This window comes from Sturnira hondurensis, unplaced genomic scaffold (assembly GCF_014824575.4).
Source record: "Sturnira hondurensis isolate 20B ecotype Veracruz unplaced genomic scaffold, ASM1482457v3 Scaffold0011378, whole genome shotgun sequence".
NCBI lineage: Eukaryota > Metazoa > Chordata > Mammalia > Chiroptera > Phyllostomidae > Sturnira > Sturnira hondurensis.
This window is the reverse complement of record NW_028084009.1, coordinates 8,493,331-8,515,969: the sequence shown is the minus strand read 5'-3', so window position 1 is coordinate 8,515,969 and position 22,639 is coordinate 8,493,331. Positions and strand designations below refer to the sequence as shown.

At 64.0% G+C, this 22,639-nt stretch overlaps 2 protein-coding genes across 4 annotated transcripts; both read right to left on the bottom strand.

Moving 5' to 3' along the window:
• Window positions 1-1,790: 1,790 nt before the first annotated feature.
• Window positions 1,791-8,701, bottom strand: OGFR (opioid growth factor receptor). Of its 2 annotated transcripts, XM_037060036.1 has the most exons (8): window positions 8,487-8,574; window positions 6,680-6,713; window positions 6,326-6,394; window positions 5,729-5,807; window positions 4,906-4,984; window positions 4,180-4,246; window positions 3,583-3,731; window positions 1,791-3,024 (listed from the first exon to the last, which is right to left on the bottom strand). In XM_037060036.1, exons 1-8 carry the CDS (start codon window positions 8,558-8,560, stop codon window positions 2,061-2,063), a joined length of 1,515 nt encoding a protein of 504 aa, XP_036915931.1. In that variant the 5' UTR covers window positions 8,561-8,574; the 3' UTR covers window positions 1,791-2,060. The 2 variants fall into 2 exon arrangements, with proteins under 2 accessions (XP_036915931.1, XP_036915929.1); XM_037060034.1 differs by lacking the exon at window positions 6,680-6,713 and having other exon boundaries at window positions 8,487-8,701.
• A 3,730-nt stretch (window positions 8,702-12,431) lies between these two features.
• MRGBP (MRG domain binding protein) lies at window positions 12,432-16,202 on the bottom strand. Of its 2 annotated transcripts, none has more exons than XM_037060032.1 (5): window positions 15,487-16,195; window positions 15,055-15,176; window positions 14,234-14,315; window positions 13,921-13,995; window positions 12,432-13,349 (listed from the first exon to the last, which is right to left on the bottom strand). In XM_037060032.1, the coding sequence occupies exons 1-5, from the start codon at window positions 15,632-15,634 to the stop codon at window positions 13,162-13,164; spliced, it is 615 nt and encodes a 204-aa protein (XP_036915927.1). In that variant the 5' UTR covers window positions 15,635-16,195; the 3' UTR covers window positions 12,432-13,161. The 2 variants fall into 2 exon arrangements, with proteins under 2 accessions (XP_036915927.1, XP_036915928.1); XM_037060033.1 differs by lacking the exon at window positions 12,432-13,349 and adding an exon at window positions 13,377-13,742 and having other exon boundaries at window positions 15,487-16,202.
• Between the last annotated feature and the right edge of the window lie 6,437 nt (window positions 16,203-22,639).

Below are 22,639 nucleotides of genomic sequence, written 5' to 3'. Positions count from 1 at the left end.
GGCCATGGCCAGACTGCCCCCTGGCCCTCCTCACCCCAAGAGAGAGCAGAACGGTGGCCCTGGCAGAGAGGATGGCCACCTGGGGCCTGGGCAGAAACCGTGAGGAACAGCAGCCTGAAGGCGGGCATCGGGTGCTTCTTCTGGCACAGCTCTGGCAACTCAGGCCCCTGCGCAGGCAAACTCTGGTTATTCGCCCCGGGGTAGGGGGGAAGGGGCAGCACCTGGGGCCGGGAGGGCTCCACGGGCCCCTGGGGTCTCTCCATTGTCCGGGTCACTTGCAGGCCCACCCCCAGGGTCGAGGTAGGCTGTCAGCCTCATTTGCGCGGGTGGAAACTCGGGACTTTTGAGATGATGTGAATTCAAATGGGAGGCAGCAGGTAAGGGGGCCTCCGGGAAGCACCTGGCTCTGGCTCCACCTGGACCTCGGAACCTCGGATCCAGGCCCAGCCACACCCACAAGCGGGAGGGAGGGCGTGGGTTGGGTGGGGAAGAGCTGAGAAGCCGGAAACTCCTGCCTTCCAGCAGAGTCTGAGCCAACCTAGGACGTCCTCGGAGACGGCAGGGGGCTGGCAGGAGTAAGCAGCAATCCTACCCCCAGCCCAGGGCCTGGGGCACAAGGGTGTTCCTGAAGCTCACCCCTCGGGTCCTCCTGCCTGGCCCCAGGGCTCTGGAGGACGGCCCACTGGCCATCAGAGGAGCCACCTGGTGTCTGGTACCCTCTTCCACCACCCCCAGCAAACCCACCCCCAGCTGCTAGCGGACCCTGCCCCTGGAGAGCTGCCCCCCCAAGCCCAAATAGTGGGGCTGGGGCCACAGGAGCCAAAACTTGGGGGTCAGTGTACTGGAGCTGCCTGCTTGCTCCAGGGTGGATCCAGTGGGGTTTCCTCCTGGCCTCAAGCGTCTGCACCTGAACTTGAGCCCCCGCAAGGCTCTCTCCTCAGGACCCCGACCCCCAGGTCTGTGCATGGCTCCATGCTCCACGCCTCACGTCCACATCCGTGCCCAGTCTTTCCTCCGCAGTGGAGGCCGAGGGCACGCCCCTCCCCACTCCAGTGCTGGTGAGCGTGAACCTTGGGCCTCTCCTGTCCAAAATGACCCCGTGTCTGGTACACCCAGCACCCCTCCCCACATAGGGCAAATCAGCAGTGCTCACCAAAAGGGACCCAGATCTGATGACTGCTCCCCGCACACCCCGCCCCCCCTCCCAGACGTTGCAGCTCATCCCTCCATCTCTGCAAGTGTGGGATCCTCCACAAGGACCCACGAGCCAGTGTCAGGGAGGGAAGGGCTCTGGCCCAGGGGGATAGAGATGTCCCTCCCCTGTGGGGAGAGCCCACCGTGCCCACACCAGGTCAGAGGGGCCGAGGCAGCCCTAGAAATCCTCAGTGCACAGGCTCAACGGGGACCGTGACCTGCGGGGGCAGGGCCACACAGAGCACAGCCCAGGTTACTCCCAAAGCACTACACTGAACCCCAATCGGGGCGGGCAGGGCTGTGGCCTAGACCCTGGGGAACCCCAGCACCACCCTCCCTGCACCCACGAGAGGGGATGGTGCGAGTCTCCAGGCTTGCTCCTGCTTGGGTGACGGGAGGCAGTCAACGAGTTGCCTGTCCAGCCCCAGGGGTCCTGGGACGCTGTGTGATAGGGTACTTTGGGTGGGGCCCATGTGCTGCTGTGAGTGACACATGTGAGAAGAGGCGCCACAATCCGGCCAAAGCCCCCTGAAGCGGAGGGCCCCTGAAACCAGCCCACCCTGACCACCCCCAGGAGCACCGCCCATTCCACAGCGTTCTAAGTCAAACGAGTTTATTCAGAAAAAGCCTGGGCACCAGGCTTATAAAATGAGCCCCACCCCATTCCCAGACCCTCAAGGGCCAATTTACAAAGACAGGCCAGTGGCGCCAAGGAGGGAGGCAGCAGGCGAGGGCGAGGTGAGGATTCTGGAGTCCTGTGCTTCCCAGGGCTGCAGCTGGCAATGCCAGTGCTGGGAGCAGCGGGCAACACGGCTCCTCCGGCACAGGGCCGGGCCAGGCCAGGATGCCCACTGGCGTCCCACCACCTAAGGCGTCTGAGGCTTGGCATCCAGTCCCGCCTCTGCAGACTCCGCCTTCTGGTCCACGGCAAGTTCTTCCGCAGCCAAGCTCTGGAGGGCACCCTGGCCTTGGTCCTCCGCCGCCTCCTCCACTCCGTTCTCACCCACAACAGCCTCAGGGGACCCTGGCCGGGCAGGGGGCCAGGTGGGGGCCAGAGTCTGGTCCACCTTCCTCCGCTTCCTCACCTCATCTTCGGGCATCTTGGCCTCCGGGGGCGGGGAACAGGGCTGCTCAGTCTCCCTGGGTTCCTGGCTGCCCATTTCCTGGGTCCCTGCCCCCAGGCCGCCCTGGCTGAGGGCGCAGTCCTCCAAGTTCTGGGCGATCTTCTCCACCTCGGAGGAGGTCTGGGGGCCCGCCTCCCCTGGGATCTGCTCCTGCCGGTTCGCCTCCAGCTTCCTCTTCTTGCTCTCCTTGGGGCTTGAAGGTTCTGGCCCTTCCTCTCTTCGGTTCTCAGCCTCCTCGCCCTGGTTTCTCTCCTGGACCCCTTCCTCCTGGGGCTCAGAGCTCGGAAGCTGGGGGCTGGCGACTACACTGTCCCCACCCTCGCCTGTCCCAGGTCCGCAGGCACCGGCCTGGAGGAGGGCGTCCCTGGGGCTCTCCTCCCCCTGGGCCTCGCTGGGGGCCACTGGTGAGGGCGGCCACGGAGGAGAGCGCAGCGCACACCTCTGCAGCTTGTCGTGGGGCCCCCAGACGAACTTGCGACGCGGCCGGAAGTGCTCCCAGGCGAAGCGCAGTAGCGCGCGGCGCTGACGCCGGCAGCGCACAGTGAACACGAAGTAATCCAGCACGCTCTGCTGCACGCCCGGCAGCTGCCGGTGCACCAGCGTCTCCTCCAGGAAGAAGTGCACCAGCGGCGCCTGGTAGCGCTCCAGGCCCAGCTCACCCAGCGACTTGAGGATGCGCGTGATGCGCAGGTTGTTGTGGCTGTGCCTGGGGGTGGGGATGGAGGGCGCTGGTGGGCGGTCCTCAGCCGAGGCCCGCCCCCTCCCCCTCCCACCTCCAGGGGCCTGGTGTAGACGGTGGTGGTGATGCGTCCTTTAGCCTCTAGAAGGCGACAGTCCCCTTGATTCCCATGGAGCACCCCTTCCCGCCGTGCAGCTACAGGAAGGTCAGAGGGGCCCCTGCAGGTTGTGCGGTGGGCACATTCACACCCTGCGCCCGCACCGGCTCCCGTGCTTCTCAACGGAGAGGAGCGCTGTCTGCGAGGCTGAGGAGCCCAGCGGGTACCAGCGCACAGCTGAAAAGCCACAAGGAGCAGTGGGACTTCCGTTGGGCCCTCCCACCCTATCAGGTAGGGCCCACCCCATCAGGTAGGGCCCACCCCACCCTGCAAGTAAGGGGAGGGCGCTCATCAGTCCTTTGCCCCACCTCCCCCAAGGTGTTCCCAGGACCCCTGCCTGAAACCCAGCGCAGCCCCTTCCTCCTTAAACCTGGGGCCTGGCGGGGGTAGCTGGTGGGGGCAGCTGGTGGGGGCGGGGTGGTCCTCACCAGTTGAGGTTCTGGAAGCGCTTCCGATAGTTGTGCGCACGACACACGGCGCCAGAGTCCCGGTCCCGGAGCTCGATCCCGTAGAACCCCAGCATGAGCTCGTAGGCGCGCACAAGCCGCTCTCGGGCCTCCTTGGAGTTTTTAAACTCCTGGGGAACAGCCGGAGGAGAGTTCAGAGGCCAACCCCTGCACAAACAGTGGCTGCGGTGCTCCCTTGGGCCCCGGACTCAGAGGTGTAGGGTGAAGAGTCAGGGTGAAGGAGCCCTGAGACAGGCTAACGTAACTGTCCCTGTCTGTACTCCGATCTCCGCCGAAGCCACCAGCGCCTGAAGCGTCACTTTAGCCTGGAGAAGAATGCCTCCGACAGCTCCCGCTGCCCGCCTGTCCCTTCACACCTCCCTGGACCCCGCTGCTGGTCCCACTGCCAGTCCTTGCTCCTGCCCCAACTGCCCGTGCCCAGTCCCATGCCTCTGGCAGCCTGTGCAGAGTGCCCAGGGTGGCATGAGGGCCACTTTAGAGGGTAGACAATGGGGGGCAGGTATTCCTGCTCTTGCACTGCAGGGGGCTGCCCAGGGGCACCCAGAGGCCCTGGCTCACCTGGATCTCCTGCAGCGTGAGGGGCTTGGCGTGCCAGTTCACCCCCGGCTCCCGCAGAGGGAACAGCCTGCAGGAGAAGCGGTGGCATGGGCCCGTCAGAGGCAGGCCTGACTCCCTGCCCCACGAGTGCCTGCAGGCTGGGTGGCTCGCCCCCTCTCTGGGCTCACTGCTGAACCTGAGCAGGGGCTGGACCCTCACACACCAGGCTCTGGAGATAAAACCGAGGGCAAGGGCAGAGCCCTGGGCAGGTGCTGCCAACCAGGGCCCAGGACAGACACGCATGTAGCCCCCAGGGTCCTTGTCAAGTGCAGCTCAGCAGCCTGGGCCACCTGCCCGCCCTTCCACCCAGGGCAGCCCGCAGGCCCTGTTTTCTTCTTTGTTCTTTTCCTCTGGTCACTGATGCTCCAGTGCCCAGGAGAGGGCCCCTGAGTGGTTCTCAAAAACACGCTATGTTTTCAGGGCAACATCAGGGTCACCTCCAGCCTCAGGTCGAACCCCGCCATGCATGCCAGGCCAGCACCAGTTGCTTTGGGGGCTCACGAGGCTGTCCCACACTCGGGGCTTCAGCCCCCTGCTGGCCAGAGGCTGGTTAGGGCTGAAGAACCCAAGCCTCCAGGGGCACAGTGTCGTCCCTCAGCCGCCGGGCCTGCAGGGCCTCGGAAAGGGCTCCTAGTGGTTGTTGAGGGAGATGCCTGGACCCAGCCCCTACCCCCGCCCACTGCTCACCACTGGATGTAGGAGTGGTTGTCCTCCAGGGTGTCATAGTCGTCCTTCCAGTCCTGAAGGATGGTCTCAATGAGGCAGCCTAGGGGCCCGCGGGGACGGTCAGCACGGGTGACTCGGGCCCCAACCCTTCCCCTTGCTTTCCAAGGGCCTTGGGGATGTGCAGCTCTGAGCTGCACGCCTTCTGCGATTCCCACCCTCGCCCCCTTGGGATCTGGGAGTGGGGACCCCACTGCTGACCTAGGGCAGCCCCCGAGGAAGGGGCCAGTGTTCCCACTCTTGCCCCTGTCCTTGCAGGGGGGTCCTCACTGAATCCCTGCACTGCGGCTTGTTCACACCAGGGCCCCTCCCGCTGGGCACCCACCACTGTGCAAAGCGCCCGAGGGTAAGCGCTAGAGGTCCGGCGGCCATGTGGCCCCTGTGGCGGCCACACTGTGTCCTGGGGAAAAGCTAAAACTTCACTCGTGGATGCTGAAATCCGAGTTTCCCAATATTTCTGGTCACAACATTCTTCCTTCTTGAAATCTCCCCACCATGTAAGAATGCAAAACCCACACTTATTAGTTGGCACGTGTGGCTTTCCCGCTGCCACAGGAGAGCCACATGGTTGTGACATGAGAGTGGGGCCTTGGGGGCGGCAAAGTGGCCGGGTTCACTGCTGGGCCCTGGTGTCCCCTCAGCAGCCTCCAGGGGGTGCTGCGGGGCGGCCTGAAAGCCACAGCCCCAACTGTTTGCTCCCATCTGCTCCCATCTCGGGGCCCTGCAGCTGGAGAGGCAGAGAGGGGGAGGGCCGCCCAGCAGGGTGGGGCAGCAGGCACTCACGTACCGTGGGGCAGGAACTCGATCTCATTCCTGTAGAAACTCAGGTTTGGCATGTCGCCATTGCTGTCTCGCTCAATCAAATCCTGGAGAGCCAGAGAGAGTCCTGGTCGGGATAGCATTAGGAACAGGCTGCCTCCCCAGGCCCCTCAGGCTAGAGTGTTCCCCGGGGAGGGGGCGTCTGCTCTCAGCCAGAAACCTCCAGACATCCCGAAGGCTGCCAAGACTCAGCCTGGGCTCCTCAGCCGTGTGTCCGCGATGGCCTCTGACCCTCTCCTCGCCAATGTGGGCCAGCGCTGGGACATCCCACCCCCCCGCCCCCGTCTGTCCCCAGAGGCAGCCCAGGGTTGCCTGAGACTCATGGGCAGTGCTGGCGGCACACGAGAGGAGACCCTGTGTAGCCAGGCGGTGTGGGGCCTCAGGGGAGGCGCCTGGTGCCAGCACTGTGACCGCCTGTGAAGGCAAGGATGCTGAGGCTCGGAGAGGCAGGGCCCAGGGATGCACGGCCCCTGGCCCCTGGCCCTGCTGGCCTCATCTGGGGGAGGTGGGAGGGCTTTGTTTTGGGCGGGCTGCAAAGGTGCAAGGGTGCTGGGCAGCTACGTACCGGATAGTGGTGGCGGTACCTGCGTGTGTCCCGCATGGCTCGCCAGTTCCGGAGCTCGGCCGCCCTAGACTAGGGGGAGAAAGGAGGGGATGAGACCCCCTGGGAGACCCTCGCCCTCCCCGAGGCCAGCAAGTCCTGAGCCAGGTGTCAACAAGACCTGAGGGGCCCCAAGCGGCTGGCATGAGGCCTGACCCCTCACTCAGTCCTCAGGAGCCCCCAGCCCATGCAAACCCCTCTTGGGTGCAGCCCTCCTGCTTCACTTCCTCCTCCCGTGCTCACTGGCTACCCTTGCCCCCACCAGCGCCTCCTTCTCGCACTGTGCTGAGCTGTCACCAGGCTCCGGTGCCCGCTTACCCCCTGGTGGGTCCCCAAATGCCTGTTGCAGGGTTGAGGAAGGAATGAGTGTCCAAGGCCCAGGGAGCCTGTCCCCACCAGCCCAAACCCACTGCTCAGTGACCAGACTCTGTATCTCTGGGCCACCAGGCCCTTCAGAGTAGGGCTAAGGGCTTCCCCGCAACAAGGCAGAGGCCCCTCGCCACCCTCCTAGCCCCTGCAGCCCTGTGTCTGCAGGCCAAGCACCCTGGGGTCGTGGGAATCATGGGGGTCAGTGGTAAACGCAGCCCCACCCAGGGCCACCTTGTGACAGGGCAGGGGCCTGGGGTGGGGCTGAGCCCAGCTGTCTGACAGACTGGGGGAAGATGAGGGGCCAGGACAGAGAGCCCCTGGGCACGACAGGAGGGGACAGCTGAGAGGAGCCAACTGCTGGAGGGGCCAGAAGGCCAGGCCCACCCGTGTGTCCCCTGGCTAGACCCCATCCCCGGCCCCCAGGCCCTTCACTGTCTGAGCTCCAGCCAGGGTCTGGAGCTGCCCCTCCGCCAGAGCTAGGTACTGAGCTTCCTCCTGGGCCCCAGCCAGGGAACAAAACCGAAACTCAGCAGCAGCCAGTGCCGCTTCTCCGTAAGTTTCTGTTTCTCCTGCCCCTGGGGCCAGCGGGTATTGGGAGCAGCATGGGGCCTGGGAAGAGGTCTGAGGGTCAGGGCACCGCACAGGGTGACAGGGTGGACACGGATACAGTGCACCTGTGGGAGGACTGAGTCCCCCACCTGACCCTCACCACCCTGCTGGCACCTGCCAGGGACAGAACCAAACTCCCGCCTGGCCCCTCCAGGCCCATGACCCCAGGAACTCATCCGGACATGCTAGATGTGCTGAGGCCAATGGCCTTGCGGGGTCCCCCCCGCCCCCGACGGGGGGTGCGGATCTGGAAACCAGAGCTCCCATCTGCTCTGGGAGAATCCACCCGAGACCCCACGGACACGCTCACGCTTCTCTGGATGCGCAGCCAAGGGGCCATGGTCCAAAAGCAACTGGGACACGGTGACAGCTACCATTCTGGGTCCCATCCCCCAAAAACTCCTGGGACCCCAGCTGCAACAATGGCACCCACAGCCCAGTAAGTGCTGGCAAGTAAGGACAAGTAACCAGTGCCAAGATAGGTAATGGGTGGCAACAAAGTAACCAGCAGTAACAAGTAACCAGTGGTAACCAGAAGTAACCATTGGGCAGGCCAGTGGCCCCTCGGGCAGGTCACCTAAGTGCAGCCTCCAAGACCACCTGCAAAGCCAGCCCCAGCTGGAGAGGACGGGCCACACCCCATGAGGAGCAGCAAGGGAGCAGGGCTGGGGGGCTGGCCGCCTGGGAGAAGAGGGAAGACTTGGGTGAGGGGGAGCAGAGCGAGGTGCTCCTTGAGGGGCGCAGGGGGTGGAGAGGCGCGGAGGGTGGGACCCAGAGCACAGAGCCACAGGCCTGGAGGTGGACGTGTCAGAGGGAGGGAGATAAAGGATGTGCCCCGGCTTTCCTTCGAGAAAGTGCCACCGCCCTGCTGATCCCATCCTGGGGGCGCCAAAGCGGAGGTGATCTCAGGGTGTCCCGCGGATTGTGCTGGGCCCTCCAGGAGGCCAGGGTCTGTAAAAGGGGCCGCTGTAGCCGGAGCGGGGCTCGAAACGCGTGTCCGAGATGAGTTTCCGCCCCCGGTCTGGAGCAACGGGACGGTTCTCCCAGGAACAGGGCCTCGCCCCGAATCCGCGGCGGCCCAGCAGGCCTCCCAGGGGGCGCGGGGGGCGCGGGGGTCACGGGGGCGCGGGGATCGCGGGGGGCGCACCGGCAGCGCGCTGGGCCGCGCCTCCTCTTCCTCCTCCGCGTCCTCCACGCCCCGCGGGGTGCTCGCCTCGCCATCGTCGTCGCCCCCGGCGCTCGGGTCCTCGCCGTCCTCCTCGTCGTCCTCCCAGGTCGAGTCGCAGTCGGGATCATCCATGCTCCAGCGGCGGCGGGGCCCGCGCTCCGCCGGAAGCGGCCCCGAGCTCGGGAGGAAGCGCGGGGGCGTGACCGGGCGCTATGGGGCGGGGCCGGGCGCGATGGGGCGGGGCTCCCAGCCACTCCAGGCCGCGACCCCGCCCGCCCGGAAGGAGGTGCGCGCCGGCAGCCGGGGCCGAAGCACTTCTCTCCCCTCACTCCGACCGCCCCCCGACCCCAAATCCCTCCGCCCAGGGGTCTCTCGCGGGGAGGCTGTCGCTGAATTCAGCGCGGTCCCCGGGACGGTGTCCCCAGAACCCCTTCCGGGCCCCCCACCCCGGGATTCGCCCATCCCCAGAATCCCCCAAAGCTCCGCACTCCGAACACGCCCCGCCCTGGAAGACGCTCGCCCCCTAGAGACCCGGCCCGGAGGCCCCTAGCAGTGTCCCCCAGAGAACGTCCTCGGAGGACACCCCCAGGAGGGTGCTGCCTGGAAGTTGTCGCCCCCCACCCCGCCCCGCCGGGGTGGTGACCCACTGCCCCCACCATGGTCCCCTCAGGACGCTCTCACTGTGTCAGCTGGGCCGTGGGCTCCTCAGGGGCCTGTTTAGGGAGCCACCTGCTCCCAAGCTCCCTCGGGCCCTCCACTGGCCCCTTGGTACCAGGCAGTGAGCCCCCGCCCCCAGGGCAGTGGGAGCGTGTTCACAGCGTGGTGACCGTCAACGCGGCCTGAGCACCAGGAGGCAGAAGTGACTGGGGGTCCCCTGCTGATGTTTGCGCAGGCCATCGCCAGTTGTGGGCCCTTTGGGAGTCTCTCTGGCAGCTGGGAGGCCGGTTTTGGATGGCTGAGAATTACCTGCTGCTCCGAATTTCCCCGCAACGATGGGTCCCTTAGTTAACCTCTGCCTCTGACCTCTGGCAGATGACTCAGAACTTTAGCAAAGTGGGTGACTCACCCTTGGAAATGAAGACTGGGTGTGGCCACCGCAGGTAAAACTGTCTGCTGCGACTACAAGTCCACTGTCTTTCTGCAAACACGTAGCTAAGACCCAAGTGCAGCGTTTAGATTCAGCCACGAGGAGAGATGCCGGCAGGCGGCAGGTGCCGATGGGGAAAGCCGCAGTCTAGCCCTGGGAGGGGCGCGGACTCCTGGCCCTGCAAGCCAGCTAGCAGGCTTCGGGATGCTTGTGCCTGGGGGGGAGGGGGGGCACTCCTGGTCCTGCACAGCTGGTGACAGCCCGGAGTGGAGCGGACAGTGCCCAGGGGAGGGCTGGCCTCATTGCAGTGCTGGCGGCTTGCTGCCATGGCCTTCAGGAACTCTCTGCGCCCTGTCTCACCCCGCTACAACGTGGGCATGCACACCTCACTTTCTAGGACAGTGGTGGCCCCCCCAAAGGCACCGTCGCCTTCCAGAAGTGGCCAGGGTAGGCTTCCCGGGGAGCGCAGTCGCCGGCCCGAGCTTGCTAGCCAGCATATAGCTGGCTTTGGAGACCCTGGCTTTGACACCCAGGTACACGGGAGCCTGTGGTGGAGGTACCGAGTGCTGGGGCCAAGGGTCCTTCAGGGTTTGGCTGACCTGGGAGCTCCCTGGCGGGCAGGCTCTGCCCCTCCTCTCCCCCAGAGCACGTGGGCGGATAGGGCTTCATCGCCCAGCTGGACCCATGGGCAGGGCCAGAAGGGCAGCCTGCCTCCTGGCTTCTTCTGAAGATGCTGCCTGGTTGCTGCCCTGGGAATAATGGTTGCTCCCAGTTTCCCGTAGATGCTTCTCTGTGCAGTTTGCAAGAGCTCACTTCATGGGTGGGTGGGTGGGTGGGGGGCAGTAATCCTGGACCCCAGACTCTGCTGTGGGAACAAGCAGGGTCTCTGGGGACGCCTGCCGTGGGCTCCATATCCAGGCGGCTTGCTGCCCAGGCTGTGTGAGGCTGCCCAGAGCACAGCGCCAGCCTCGCGCCCTCAGGCCCTGGCCCCCTCGCCCCAGCAGTCAGCCACGGGCCCGGAGGCCCTGCCAGGGCTCTGGTCGGGGTCTGACTGAGGCGGCTCCAGTTAGACTTGCTCTAACACTTTCTTTTCTCAGGCAAAAATAGTCGCAGCCACCTTATCTGGCCCGAGTCTGCCCACCCCCACTCCACCAGCCAAGGGGTGGGGGTGGGGGGCGGTGCCCACTGTATCCTGCTGCCGCTCAGTGTATGCTCAACAATTCTTGGGGCTCCGCTGTGCCTCCAGGTCCCTCATCAGGGGCGGGGCCAGAGGAGGGAGCGCCGAGACCACACCCACCTGGTTCCCACCCGCCACTGCTCCAGGCAGGACGCTCAGGCCCCAGAGTCCTTGGCCCGGGAGCCGCCCGCCCGCTGCCAAGGTTTCCAGTCTGAGGCCAACCCTGAGTCGGTGCAGACGCGTTCGTTTGTTCTGCAGCCTCGGGTGTGTGTTTGGATCTCTTCGCCCCGCCCCCACCTTGGCCCCACACTGTCTCTGTTTTCTTGTTCAGAAACAGCTTCCACGTTTCGAAGTGGGTACATGTGAGACCCCCGTGTCACAGATTGGCCCAAGGGCTGGAGACGTCATGTGCCACAGGGGCCTGTGTGACCTGCACAGGCCACATGTGGCCAAGGGTCCCCAGAGGCCTGGGGGGCTGCGTCTGCCCAAGGCAGGTGTGCTGGGTAATGCTGAGGACTATAGCTCCCAGGGGCACCAGGACATATGGGAGGCGGGGCCGCCTGCTCCCCTGCCCACACTCCAACTGAGTCCTTTAAGATGCTGAATAATTGAAAGAGGCGGGTGTGATTTATTGACTAGACTTTTCCAGCAGGTTCCTAGGCCTCTGAAGGTGTTTTCAGGTGGGCGTTTCCCAGTGAGCCTGGTAAAGGGAGCCTGCCCCCCACTCCGCATGCACCCCCCAGGGCTGTTTTCGATCTGGTGGCCTCTCCCTGGGCCAGGGTTCTCTCATGTGTCCTGACTCCTGGACCTGGCAGAGTGAGGGTGGTGGGCACAGTGAGTAGGGGGGGGCATGTCCTCCCCCTGTCAGTTCTAGAACTCTCTATAAGGCAGACTCTGCTCCCTGTCCTGGGAGAGTCGTTGCCACTGTGCTTTGAGGGAAGGTGACAGGCCCTGCGTGTCTGGGCAGTGGGGGAATGTGTGGTACGTGTGGTGTGCGAACTCGGACCCCACGGGCCCTCATCTTGGGAGGAGAAAGGCCAGTAGCAGGAGTGTGGTGGGATGGTGGCCTCCGACCCCACCCTGGGCTCTGCCCAGACCCCTGCCTGAGCATCAGGGTGCTTTGACCAGGTATGGGTTCTCCACTGGGACACACCCCATGGGGCCGCAAGCGGGAAGCGTGGGCTTCTCCTGCAGGTTCCTGCATGGGGCAGATGCTGAGACCCTCTGCTCAAGGATGGCAGACCCTGGCACAAGATGCTCTGTGCCAGGTGCCACTGGCCTGTGAGGGAAGTGGGCACCAGTGACATCTTCCAGGCCCCGTGGGGACTGGGTTGGCCTTGGACTGGACACCAGACAGGGGATGGGAATTATAGTCTTCATGTTCCTCAGACTAAGGAGGCCAGGCGTGGTGGCTGGCCAGGAGGGGGCGCGCCTGTGCGGTGCACCAGCAGGGATGGGGGCCGAGGTGCACACAGCCTTCCGGAAGGAGGTGCGGCCTTTGCCTACTTGGCTCTCCCAGCACCACTGTGGGGGTTTGTCACATTTACAGGTCACCACTGGCGGTCGGTCAGGCCTTCGTACTGTGTTGTATCGAGTGAGTCGAGATCACCTGAGGGTGCACTGCAGTTATCAATCTTGGAAAAATAAAAACTCCCCACTGTAGCAAAAGGTAACTTATTTTGGTACGAAAATCACACGAGTCCAGGTCGATTTTCTGGGCTTTAATGTCCCACAGTCCCCAGCCCAGCACCAGCCCCGACGGGCCGCCCTCCACTTGCCAGTTTGGTCTGGGTGCAAGTTACTTGGTACAAAAATAACCACAAACTCTGTCTGGCATATAAAAACTGAGCACAAAGTATCTCAGAGGTCATCACCTTAGAACAAAACATCTCGGAAAAAATACAACACAGGTTTTAAACTTCTGCAGTATTTTTTTCATATAAAACACTAGTAAAATAGGCTTCTTAGAAATTAAATAGTGAAATATCAACCAAATTATATACATCATTACAGTACAAGTGAATGAGGCCAAATATCCAATTCCCAGTTTCTTGGGCAATGGAGGGGCCACCGTGCGTGGCCCAGTGGCCTTTCTCTGGAGGTCACAGTCACTTGAACAAGAGCGAAGAGCCGCGGGCGGACGGGCGGACAGGCGGACAGATGGACCAAGGGGAAGACAGGTGCTCCTGGGAGGGCCGTGCCGTCGGGCTTTATTGCTCCTTAGCCAGGTGTCTGTCACACAGGTGGCAGCTTAGTGCCTCGGAAGCCACCACTGAGCGCGCTCTCAGCCTGAGCCAGTGATCTTGGCTTTTCGTGTTGTTTGGACTCCAGACAGGGAGTGGGCGCCGGGCAGCCCTGGGGGACCCCCGACAGCCCTCCTCATGGGGCATCTACGTCCGGCGCCGCTTGGCAGCGCTGGGGCTGGAGGGGTTGCTGTTGGCGGTGAGGACCTTGTCGGCGGCCCGGCTACGCTTGCGCTTGTCCGCCCCGTCCTTGGCCCCCAAGTCCGAGGGGTTCTTGTCCCTGTCCTTGCCAGGCTTTTCCGTTACTTTCCCCAAGCTTCCTGAAGATGAGAAAACTGGGAGACAAAATCATTTGGCTGAAAACAGAATATCCAGAGTTTTATTTTATCTTCCTGTTCAGTTAAAAACTCTGCATCTACACACAGGACACTTTCAACCCACAGCTTCTCCTGAGCTGGGGGTGCCCGCCCAGCCCACGGAGCTCCTGGTCCTTCTGAGAATGTGCCAGCCACGGGGGGCCTCGGGCACCGCGCTCGGACCCACCCGGCTGCCACTCACGCCTGTCCCGCAAGGTTGCGCTGGCTTTGCTACTCAGGGTCTGTCCTGCACTGAGACCTCCAGCACGGCACACGGGGTCCACCTGACTGGGCCCGCCCGCTGCCCGGGGCTGCCCTGCGGTTCGTTGGTGATGCTGGCCGCACGCATGATGTCCAGGCCCGGTGAGGGTCCTGCCCGAGCAGAGGGAAGCTGCCTCTCAGCTGCTGGACCAGACAAAGCAGCTGTGGCTGCGGCGGACCAGGAAGGCCAGCCAGGCACCTGTGCTGCGCCCTGTGGGTGGGCCCTGCCAGGGGTGGGTGCCTGTCCCCCGGGGCTCCAGCAGAGGGGCGTGACGAGCTCCACACTTACCATCGTCGGCCCCGTTGTGGGGGTCCATGTCTTCTTTCATTTCCTCCTTCATTTCCTCTTCAATGACCACTTTTCCTATGGGGAGACAGCGGACAGTTACCAGAAGCCCACGCTGGCGGGTGGCTCAGGCCAGCCTGCCCCCAACTCGCCCGCAAACGGGGGCCCCACCGCTGCAAGCAGCCGCCTGTCCCTGAGCATGTCTCCCCACCTAGGTGGGGTAAGCATCACAGGCCAGCGACCCCACCCGTCCAGGAGGCTCACGGCCTCCCCTGTCAGCACCTGCCCCCCAACCCTGACCTCTGCTGAGTCTTACCCTCACGGACTTCTTGAATGATTTCTTCCGGAAGGACAAAGTTCCTTTCTGGGTTTGGGAATGGAAGAATCTCAGACTCGTGCTGATGGCAAGTAGAAAGTTTTATTTTTTTTAAGAAACAAAAGAGATAACATGATTTTAGTGACTGAATGTGTGTAAGAGCCAGCTCAGGAGCCCCCAGTGAGCCACCCTGGGAGCTGCCACGGTGGGCATGGAGGGGTGAGGCTGGCTCGCTCCTGTGTTCCCCTGCAGACACGGTCAGCAGGCTTGGGGGGGGGGCGCAATGACGGCGCCAGCCCAGGAGGAACGCTGGGTTAGCAGCACACACCCTCAGGGACAGATTGGCAGCAGCTGTCATGAGCTCAGAGGGCAATGACCGCCCAGGGGCCGAGGACTCAGGGTGGTGCCTGGCAGGCCCTCGAGGCCTATGGCCCTGCCTTCCTGGCTCTCACAGAAGCCATGCTGTTCACCTTGATCTGATGGGAACATGGTCACCTGCCTGCCTAGAGCACTCTGGGGCCTCCCCCATAAGGCTGATGATGGTGCAAGGGCCCCCTCGCTCGGGCCTGGGCTCCTGGGTTACCTCCCCGAGAGACCTTCCCTGACCACCAACTGAAAATAGGTTTGGCACAGGTGACCCGCTGCCATCGCTAGGCCTGTGCTTTTTGCAAACCCGTTCTGAGCCACCCGGTTTCATGACCAGCTCCCACGGGGACAGCATGTTCTCTGGGACCAGGCCCTGCACAGGCTGGAGGAGGCGCTGAGGGGACACTGTTGCTGGCTCATCTGGGGACTGGAGAGGGCGGTGGGGTCTAGCTCACCAGGGCCTGCATGTCATACATGGTGCTCAGGTGGTCCCAGATGACTTTCGATGGCACCTGCCTGCCAATGTTCTGGCTGAACTTGTCCCTGATACAGATCATGTGGAAATGCCGGTTCACACCTGCAGGAGAAAGGGGTCAGTTGAGGAGGGGGGCAAAAGGGATCAGGAGTCAGTGGGGTGTCGGAGGACAAAGGTGAGGGGAGGACAGGGCAGGCATCAGTGGGTAAGGGGTAACGATGGGGCAGAGGTGGGGATGCAGAGGGGGCAGGTGCAGGAGGTGGCAGGGGGTGGGGGTGCGGAGGGGGCAGGCGTAGGAAGTGCAGGGGATGGCAGGGGTGGGGGTGCGGTGTAGGTGACCCCCGCCCGCCGCGCGCCCCGGGCCGTTGCCGGCTTGCCCCGCCCCCACGCGGGTCCGGGGAGCCCCGCTCACCGACGGGCTTGTGGCCCAGCATGGCGTGGAACAGGCACACCTCCACCTCGGGGCTCCACACCACTGTCTCCTCAGCTGGGCTGGTGGCCGCCTCCCCCGGTCCCTTGTCACCCGCCGCGCCCCCGCCGCCCACCTCCGCCTCTCCCATGGCCCAGGCGCCCAGCGACGAGCCCCCGGCGGGAGCGGCGGGGCCACGGGCTCCGCGCAGTCGCAGTCGCGGGGGAGCGCGCTCGGCGGGCTAGTGCTCGGGTTCGCGCGCGGCGCCGGCGCAGGCGCAGCTGAGAGTCGGTTCCGCAGCGCCCCCTGGCTGTCCGTTTTGCAGCGCAGCGCAGTCAGATCTGGGCAGACCTCCGGAAATGGAGATTTGGGGAGGGGGATGGAAACGCTCTAAATTAGCTTGCGGCGATCGCCGCACAACTCTGGGTAAACCCCGTTGAACGTAAATGGCGGAATTGCAAATAACACCTCAATAAAGGCGTTAAGAAGAACGAGAACAAGCCGCTGTCAATTCTGCGACTGTGGGCTTCGTTTGCTTCTGGCCTACTTCTGGACTCAGCGCTGCACAGACGGGCTCCCGCGCACCGGGGAGGGACCGGGGCCCAGACGCCAGGACCTCGGGCCTCCGGGTGACCCACAAGGGAATCGCTGGGACGTTAAGCCGGACTGCGGCGTGGGCACGGCTCCGCACGAGTTACTGCGGTTCTCAGAGGGGCGTGGCCCGGGCAGGGTAGGGGCGGGGCCAGGCGGAGGTTCTCCGTCGGTCTGCTCCCTGCACGCAGCGGGGTGGGGCCTGGGCGGGGTCTTGTTCAGGGGCGGGGCCAAGGTGGAGCCGCCGACTAGGAGACCGCCCAGTGAGCAGCTCAAAGCAGCACCCAATCAAAGTCGCCCGGGCCTCCCGCTCCTCCCCTCTCCGCCCATCCCCGCCCTCTTCCCGCCAGGCCTCGCCCCCTTGGTCCTCTAGCCCGGGCCCCGCGGTTAGAGTGTGGTTCGCCTCCCTCTGAGTGTTGGCTCTGGAGTTGGGCTCCAGGTCCCTTCCTTAGCGGCCTGAAAGCTGTGTGAGTCGGGCAAGGCCTCAGTTTTCTCCTCCGTGCATGGGATCAATCAGGACGCATTCCCAGGATGGGCTGTCCTGCAGCATCTGCTCGGTGCCCCGAACACAGCTGGCCTTCGTGGTAAACGGCTGGAGCCACACACAGCTGAGCGCTGTCTCCTGGCCGGTGCAGGCGCTGGTCAGCCTCTCCTGCTGGGCCGGCCAGGTGCACTCAAAGCTGGGTCAGCTGGCTGGGACTTGAATCTCGGCTTGCCGTCTGTGCAGGGCTGATGATGCCAGTCCGCCCCCCCTCCATTCCAGGAGGACAGGTGGCCCAGAGAGGATTCTGCAGTGGCGCAGGGCCACCAGCTGCCATGGGAGCCTGAGGTGGCTGGGCGTTCTGATGGGCCTGTGCCCGGCCCTGACCCAGAGAGGGGAACTTGGTTCAGCAGAGGCTGCCAGGTCGAAAGGAACCTCGGCCACTTAACCCAGGCCCCTCGCTCAGTCAGGGCTCCGCAGAGGGCGGTCCTTTCCGTCGTTAATCTTACTGTGCCCTGGACACTTTGGGGTCCCTGATCCTCGGCCACTTTCTCCCCAACCTTGCCTTTTTCCAGTGGAGTACCTCTTCTCCCAGGTGCAGGAGGACCCCCCTAGCACCACCAGCTGGGGGGTGGCAAGACTTCTGTTTCGGCACCAGCTGAGCCTTGCAGTCCGCACGTTCCATCGCCAGGGGGCGTCTCCCACCCACTGGACCCAAGCTAGGGCTGTTCACAAACGTGCAGGCAGAAACCAAAGGCAGTCTTGTTTCCTGGTGACCTAGCTCACTCAAAGGTTGCCAGTGGAGGCATCTCAAAAAGAAAGTCCAGTCATTCAGAAGGGACATATGCAGAATCGCTGCGATGACCCTGGGGACATCTGTCCTGCCGGGGAGTGCCACTGTGTGGCCAGCTCTTGTCAGGCCTCACTGTGCCCTGTCCTGGCACTATTATGGCCCTCCCCACAACCCCTGCAAGGGGATTCAGCCGGGCTCAGGGGAGGCGGGGAGCCCTGAAATGCTGGGCTCAGCTGCTGGTCACTCCTGACCGGTGTGGGGGTTGCCAGCTCTAACATCGGTTAGACTTGAATTTCAGAAAAACCACGAGTGACTTTGCAATTTAAGTACATCCCAAATACATCACAGGATATAAAAAATGACTCATTATTTAAAGTCTAGATTTAACTGGGCACACTGTATTTGATCTGACGATCCTGCCCCTAGATTTGCCAGAATTACCTTCTGGTTGGCAGCTACATTTGTCCCGACCTGGGGCCCGCCCGGTGGAGCGTGTCCCGCCCACCTCTCGCTGCAGTGAGCCTCCTGAGCGAGGAACGGGGAGGCCCTGCCACCGCTGGGCACTCAGGGTTTTTAGAGGAAGTGGGTATCTCTTCTGCGATGGCCGAGGAGGCAGGCCTCAGCCCCCGGATCTCCAGGGCTGGTTCCGAGGGTGCAGAAGACCCCCAGGTGAGGGGGCACATGGATCGACTCCGCCACCTGCTGCGACGGCGGGCAGAGTCTTTGGGCTAGGTCTGCTGGGAGAAGCCGCGCTGCGCTGCAATGCTGCCCTCAAGGGCACTCTGGTCCTGGGGGGTGGGGTCAAGAAGAGGAGGGCACAGAGTCGGGCCTCACCTGCAGCCCCCGCATCAGCGGAGGTGAGAGTGCCTGCCTGGGCGTAGGCGAGTCAGCGCACTCGCAGCCCCTGCTCCCCCCAGCCAGTCTGGGGTGGGGCCTGGAAGGAGACGCTGCCCAGCCGCCTCCGAGGCGCTTCTCAAGTCGTCTCCCGGTTGGCGGGGGTGGGGTGCCGGCTGAGCTGCTTTTTGTCATCATTTTATTTTCCAGGTTCTTCGGGGAGACCAGCCTCTCAAGTGCCCGGTGCTCAGCCTGGCGTTCCCAGGTGGTTCACGGGAGGCCCACGGGCGGCTTTCTGGCGTGGCTGGAGGTGATGACACGCACACCTGCCAGCATCCTTGGGGACTGAGCTTTTCTTTTCCAGAGTGACAGCACCTCGGGCCTGCATGTCCCCTCTCAGTGGCGTCCCCTCTCCCAGTGGCACGTGGGCTCTTTTTCGAGAAGCGGCGGAGTCCAGGGGTGCGGGAGAAAGTCCAGAACGGGTGATTTAGCAGCTTCAGACAGGAAAAGAAGCAGGTGACATGGTGGCCAGCACACGGGGGACCCTGCAGCACGCAGAGTTGGGGTGTTGCGGAACTACGACAAAACCCAAAACCTGTCCTCAGGGCACCCCAGCTCGCCACGGAGAGACCCACAGATGGAGGGAGCCCCACCTTTTCCAGAGCCAGGAAGAGGGAGCGTGTGCACCTGCAGGGCCAGGTGAACAGCAGCTCACACTCGAGTCGGGGGCTTCCCGGCCCCGCTGCTCCCTCGCAATTCACCTGAACCCCCAATCACTGGGGTGGCTTTCTGTGTCGGCCGATTGACTTTAGTCACAGGAAAGGCAGACCCTCGTAGCTGTGTGACGGCAGGCCGTTTGGGGCCAGGGCCCCTGGGACGTCGGGCTGGGAGATAGCACCTCCCTTCCTGAGGGTGACACCCCGCAGACAGCTCCTGGCCCTTGAGAGCCAGTCCTCCGTGTAAGCTGCCAAGCAGCTTATTTAACTTTTAAAAAGATTTATACGCCTCTCCAAGGAACTTGCAGTTCCCCTTTGAGACAAATTGTGCAATTATATGTTCTCCGGAGTGGATGCTGGAAGCAAGGGGGAGGGGCGGCGCTTTTTTCTGGCACCAGGAGCAGCAGCTTCCTTCTCCTTTCCGGTGGGTGTCGGCCTGCCTGTCCAGGGGCCCTGCTGCCGCCTTGGCTGAGCACTCAGGGACAGGTGCTGCCAGGAGGGCGGGCTCAGGGCACAGGGTGGTCCTGGTCCCAGGCCTGGGCTAGGGCCCAGCCAGGCTGCCTGCTGCCCTGGAGCCTGTGCCCTGTGACCGGGCCGTGGGGATGGCCCCCTTCTCCAGCTGCAGCCTGGAGGAAATTGCAGGAGGCTGGTGAGCCGAGGGCGGGCTCAAGGAATTCAGCAGCTGCTCATCAGTTGCTGCGGTTGGGGGGCGGGGCGTGGTGAGGAAACCCAGTGCAAACTTAAGGGGAAGGTGGGCACAGTGGGGCTGCAGATGTGGGGGTGTCACTCAGGGGGGGTGGGACGGGGGAGGGTGCTGTGGCAGGTTCGGGGAGCAGCAGGGACAGCACATCCCAGGGTCTATCGAGGCTGCCCTTGTGAAGTGACCCTGGCCACAGGGGACTCTGCCTCTCACACTTCTCGGTGCTCTGAGTGGGAGAGGTAGGGCTGGAACTGGGGAGGGGGTCAGGACCCCTGGGAGGAAGGTGGACCTTTTTAAAAAAATTATTTATTTTTATCAAAAAGGGAAGGGAGGGAGAGAGGGAGAGAAACATCAGTGTGGTTGCCTCTCACATGCCCCCTACCGGGGTCCTAGTCTGCAACCCAGGCCTGTGCCCTGACTGGGAATTGAACCGGCGACCCTTCGGTTCACAGGCAGGCACTCAGTCCACTGAACTGCACCAGCCAGGGCAGAATGTGGACCTTAAATTCATGTCCCCCAGCCCCACTGAGACTGGGTCCTCACACAAGAATGGAGACACTGGCCTGCCTTGGCCCCGTCCCCGTTTGTAAACTGAGGACCAAGGGGTCCCGGGGGGCATCTCCTGGTGGGACCAGTCTGTGCAGAGCCCCAGATCCACAGGGTGAATACAGCCCCCCGGGCTCCCTCCTGGGGCCCTGACAGGAGGGATGTTTGATAGGAGGGCTGGACTGAGGCTGCCATGTGGTCCCACCCTGAGCTCCGACCTGTGGCTTCTTCCTGGCTTGGCACACGCAGTAAGTGCTCGCCAATTGTGCTGAGAGAGGCAGACCGGCACAGACCGGCAGAGTGAGCCGCAGGGACAGGTGTGGAGGCCCCAGGGCACGGTGCTCCGGTGTGGGACGCTCATGGGTGCGAGAAACCTGGAGGGGGTGCCCAGCTCCAGGGTCACCTGGGGGAGGCCGGGCTCTGTGCCGTGCGATGGAGGGGTCCACCCCCAGGACAGGCGGCGGGCCGCTGCTCTGTGGTCAGGGGGCGGCTCACTGCTTGCTGGCCCCACCGGATGCATCACTTTCGCGCAGATGAATGACGGGGCTGCTGGCTGCATCCCGACTGCCGGCAGGGGAAGCAATGACGTGATTATGGGGAGCCGGGCCCGTGGAGGCGGTGGACGCGCACCAGCCGCTGGCAGTCTGGCCGAGTGGGCCTGGCTCTCACTGGGACGCCAGGGTCCCACACGCAGGGCTGGGCCGACTCGGGGATGGGTTGGGGTGGCTCTCCGAGGCCTGGGATGCCAACTTCCAGCCCACATGTCCCCGAAGAGCCACGTCGTCCTGCCAGGCCCCGCCTCCCGCCCAGTCAGTTCTGCTCTGGCCTCCGCGGTGTCACTTGAGGGAGGTGTGGCCACCTGTGCTCCCTCTGTTCTGGTCCCGATGGCCTCACATCCTTTCTTTCCTGCTTGGTCACCCCTACCCCGCCCCGAGGGCCCCAGGGCCCGCCCTGCTCACCACCGTCCCCTCGTAGCAGGGGCTTCGGGAACTCTGTCCACCGGACTCTCCACCCAGGTGGGGGCCATCGGGGAGCAAGGCCGGGGCTGCCGCGACCCCTCCTCCAAGTGCTCTCACTGGTTACAGCCGCCGCTGCTCTGGGCGCCGGGCGGGGTCTTGGCCGCTCGCGGAGCTGGAGGCTCCAGGCCCTGCACCGTGTCCTGTCCCCGAGCCCCACCCCCGGGGGCAGCTGAGACCTTGGAACACCTGGCCCGTTCTCTGCTCACACACTCAGGACAGGCCCCTCGAGGCCGCGCAGCATCTGAATGTCAGAAATCTAATTGTGCCTTAAAAAATGGCTTTGTGACCATGCACACGAGGGAAGGAGTGGTGCCGCGTGCACTGACGTGGCCCAGCCATGTGTGCACGTGTGTGTCTGTGTGTGCTCATCCGTGTGGGCCTGCACACGTCAGTTTGGAGCCGCCGGGCCCACAGGGCAGCAGCCGGTGGTGCCCGCATTGCAGGCAGGCCCATCTGCCAGCAGGGCGGTCTCTGGCGGGACCTCGCTCCGCACCACACACCGCTGTGCATTACCGAAATGTTCACGAGAAACTGAGCCGCTCTCATGCTGAAAGACGAAGGCTTTATCTTGAAAGGGGGTGTGCACACAGAGAGCTGACCAGGCCCAGGGTCCCCCTCCAGCCCGGCCCCAGCCTCGGCCCTGGCTCCCCCTCTGCTCCCTGGTTCTGTGCCTTTCCCAGCCCAGAGGCCGAGCTCTCACCCCTGCAGGGCGAGCAGCAGGTGTGTGGGCCGTGACCACACAGCAGGGGCAGCACCTGGTGAGAAGCTCACTGTCCAGCCGAGTGGTGAGACCACACAGGATGCCACCACTGTCACCTGCCCAGCTGGAAACCACAGTGCAGGCTCCGGGCACGGGGTGTCCCCACGGCAGCCTGGGTATCCCCAGGAGGGCAAGGTGGGGCCCCTGGACCACTCGCAGGGCTGCTCGCCAGAGGCTCTGTGATTGTTCACTGGCTGCCGCCCACGTCAGGAGGGGCACCCACGGCCCAGGGGAGGGCAGCTGGGCTGCGCCAGTGACAGCAGACCTGAGGGGCCAGTTCGTCCCAAGGGACGCCTGTGACCCTCTGTTAAATGGGTGCGTGAGCGAGCAGATGGTGGACACCGGCCCACGGCGCCCCCCATGGCAGCCCAGTCTCCAGGGCCCACCGTCCCCTTCACTGAGAGGTCCAGGGGGCTCTCTGGGTGGCTGCGTGTCGTGGCAGGGTGTGGAGTGATGGGACAGCCGACCGGTCACAGGGACACTGGACTCCAGACTGGACCGGCGTACAGCACAGGGAGCCGGCAGGGGAGCAACACCCCGACCGGGCCAGGGGCTGAGGAAGAACAAGGAGGCTGGACTCGGCGCTCGGCCGTGGCCCTACCTACAGGAGTGTGCCAGGACGGTGACATGGACCTGGGGCCACCGCTGCAGGTGTGCCTCGGCCGCATCCAGGTGGGTTTGTGGTGGCCGGGGTTCTCCATCCCGCGTCCACTCTG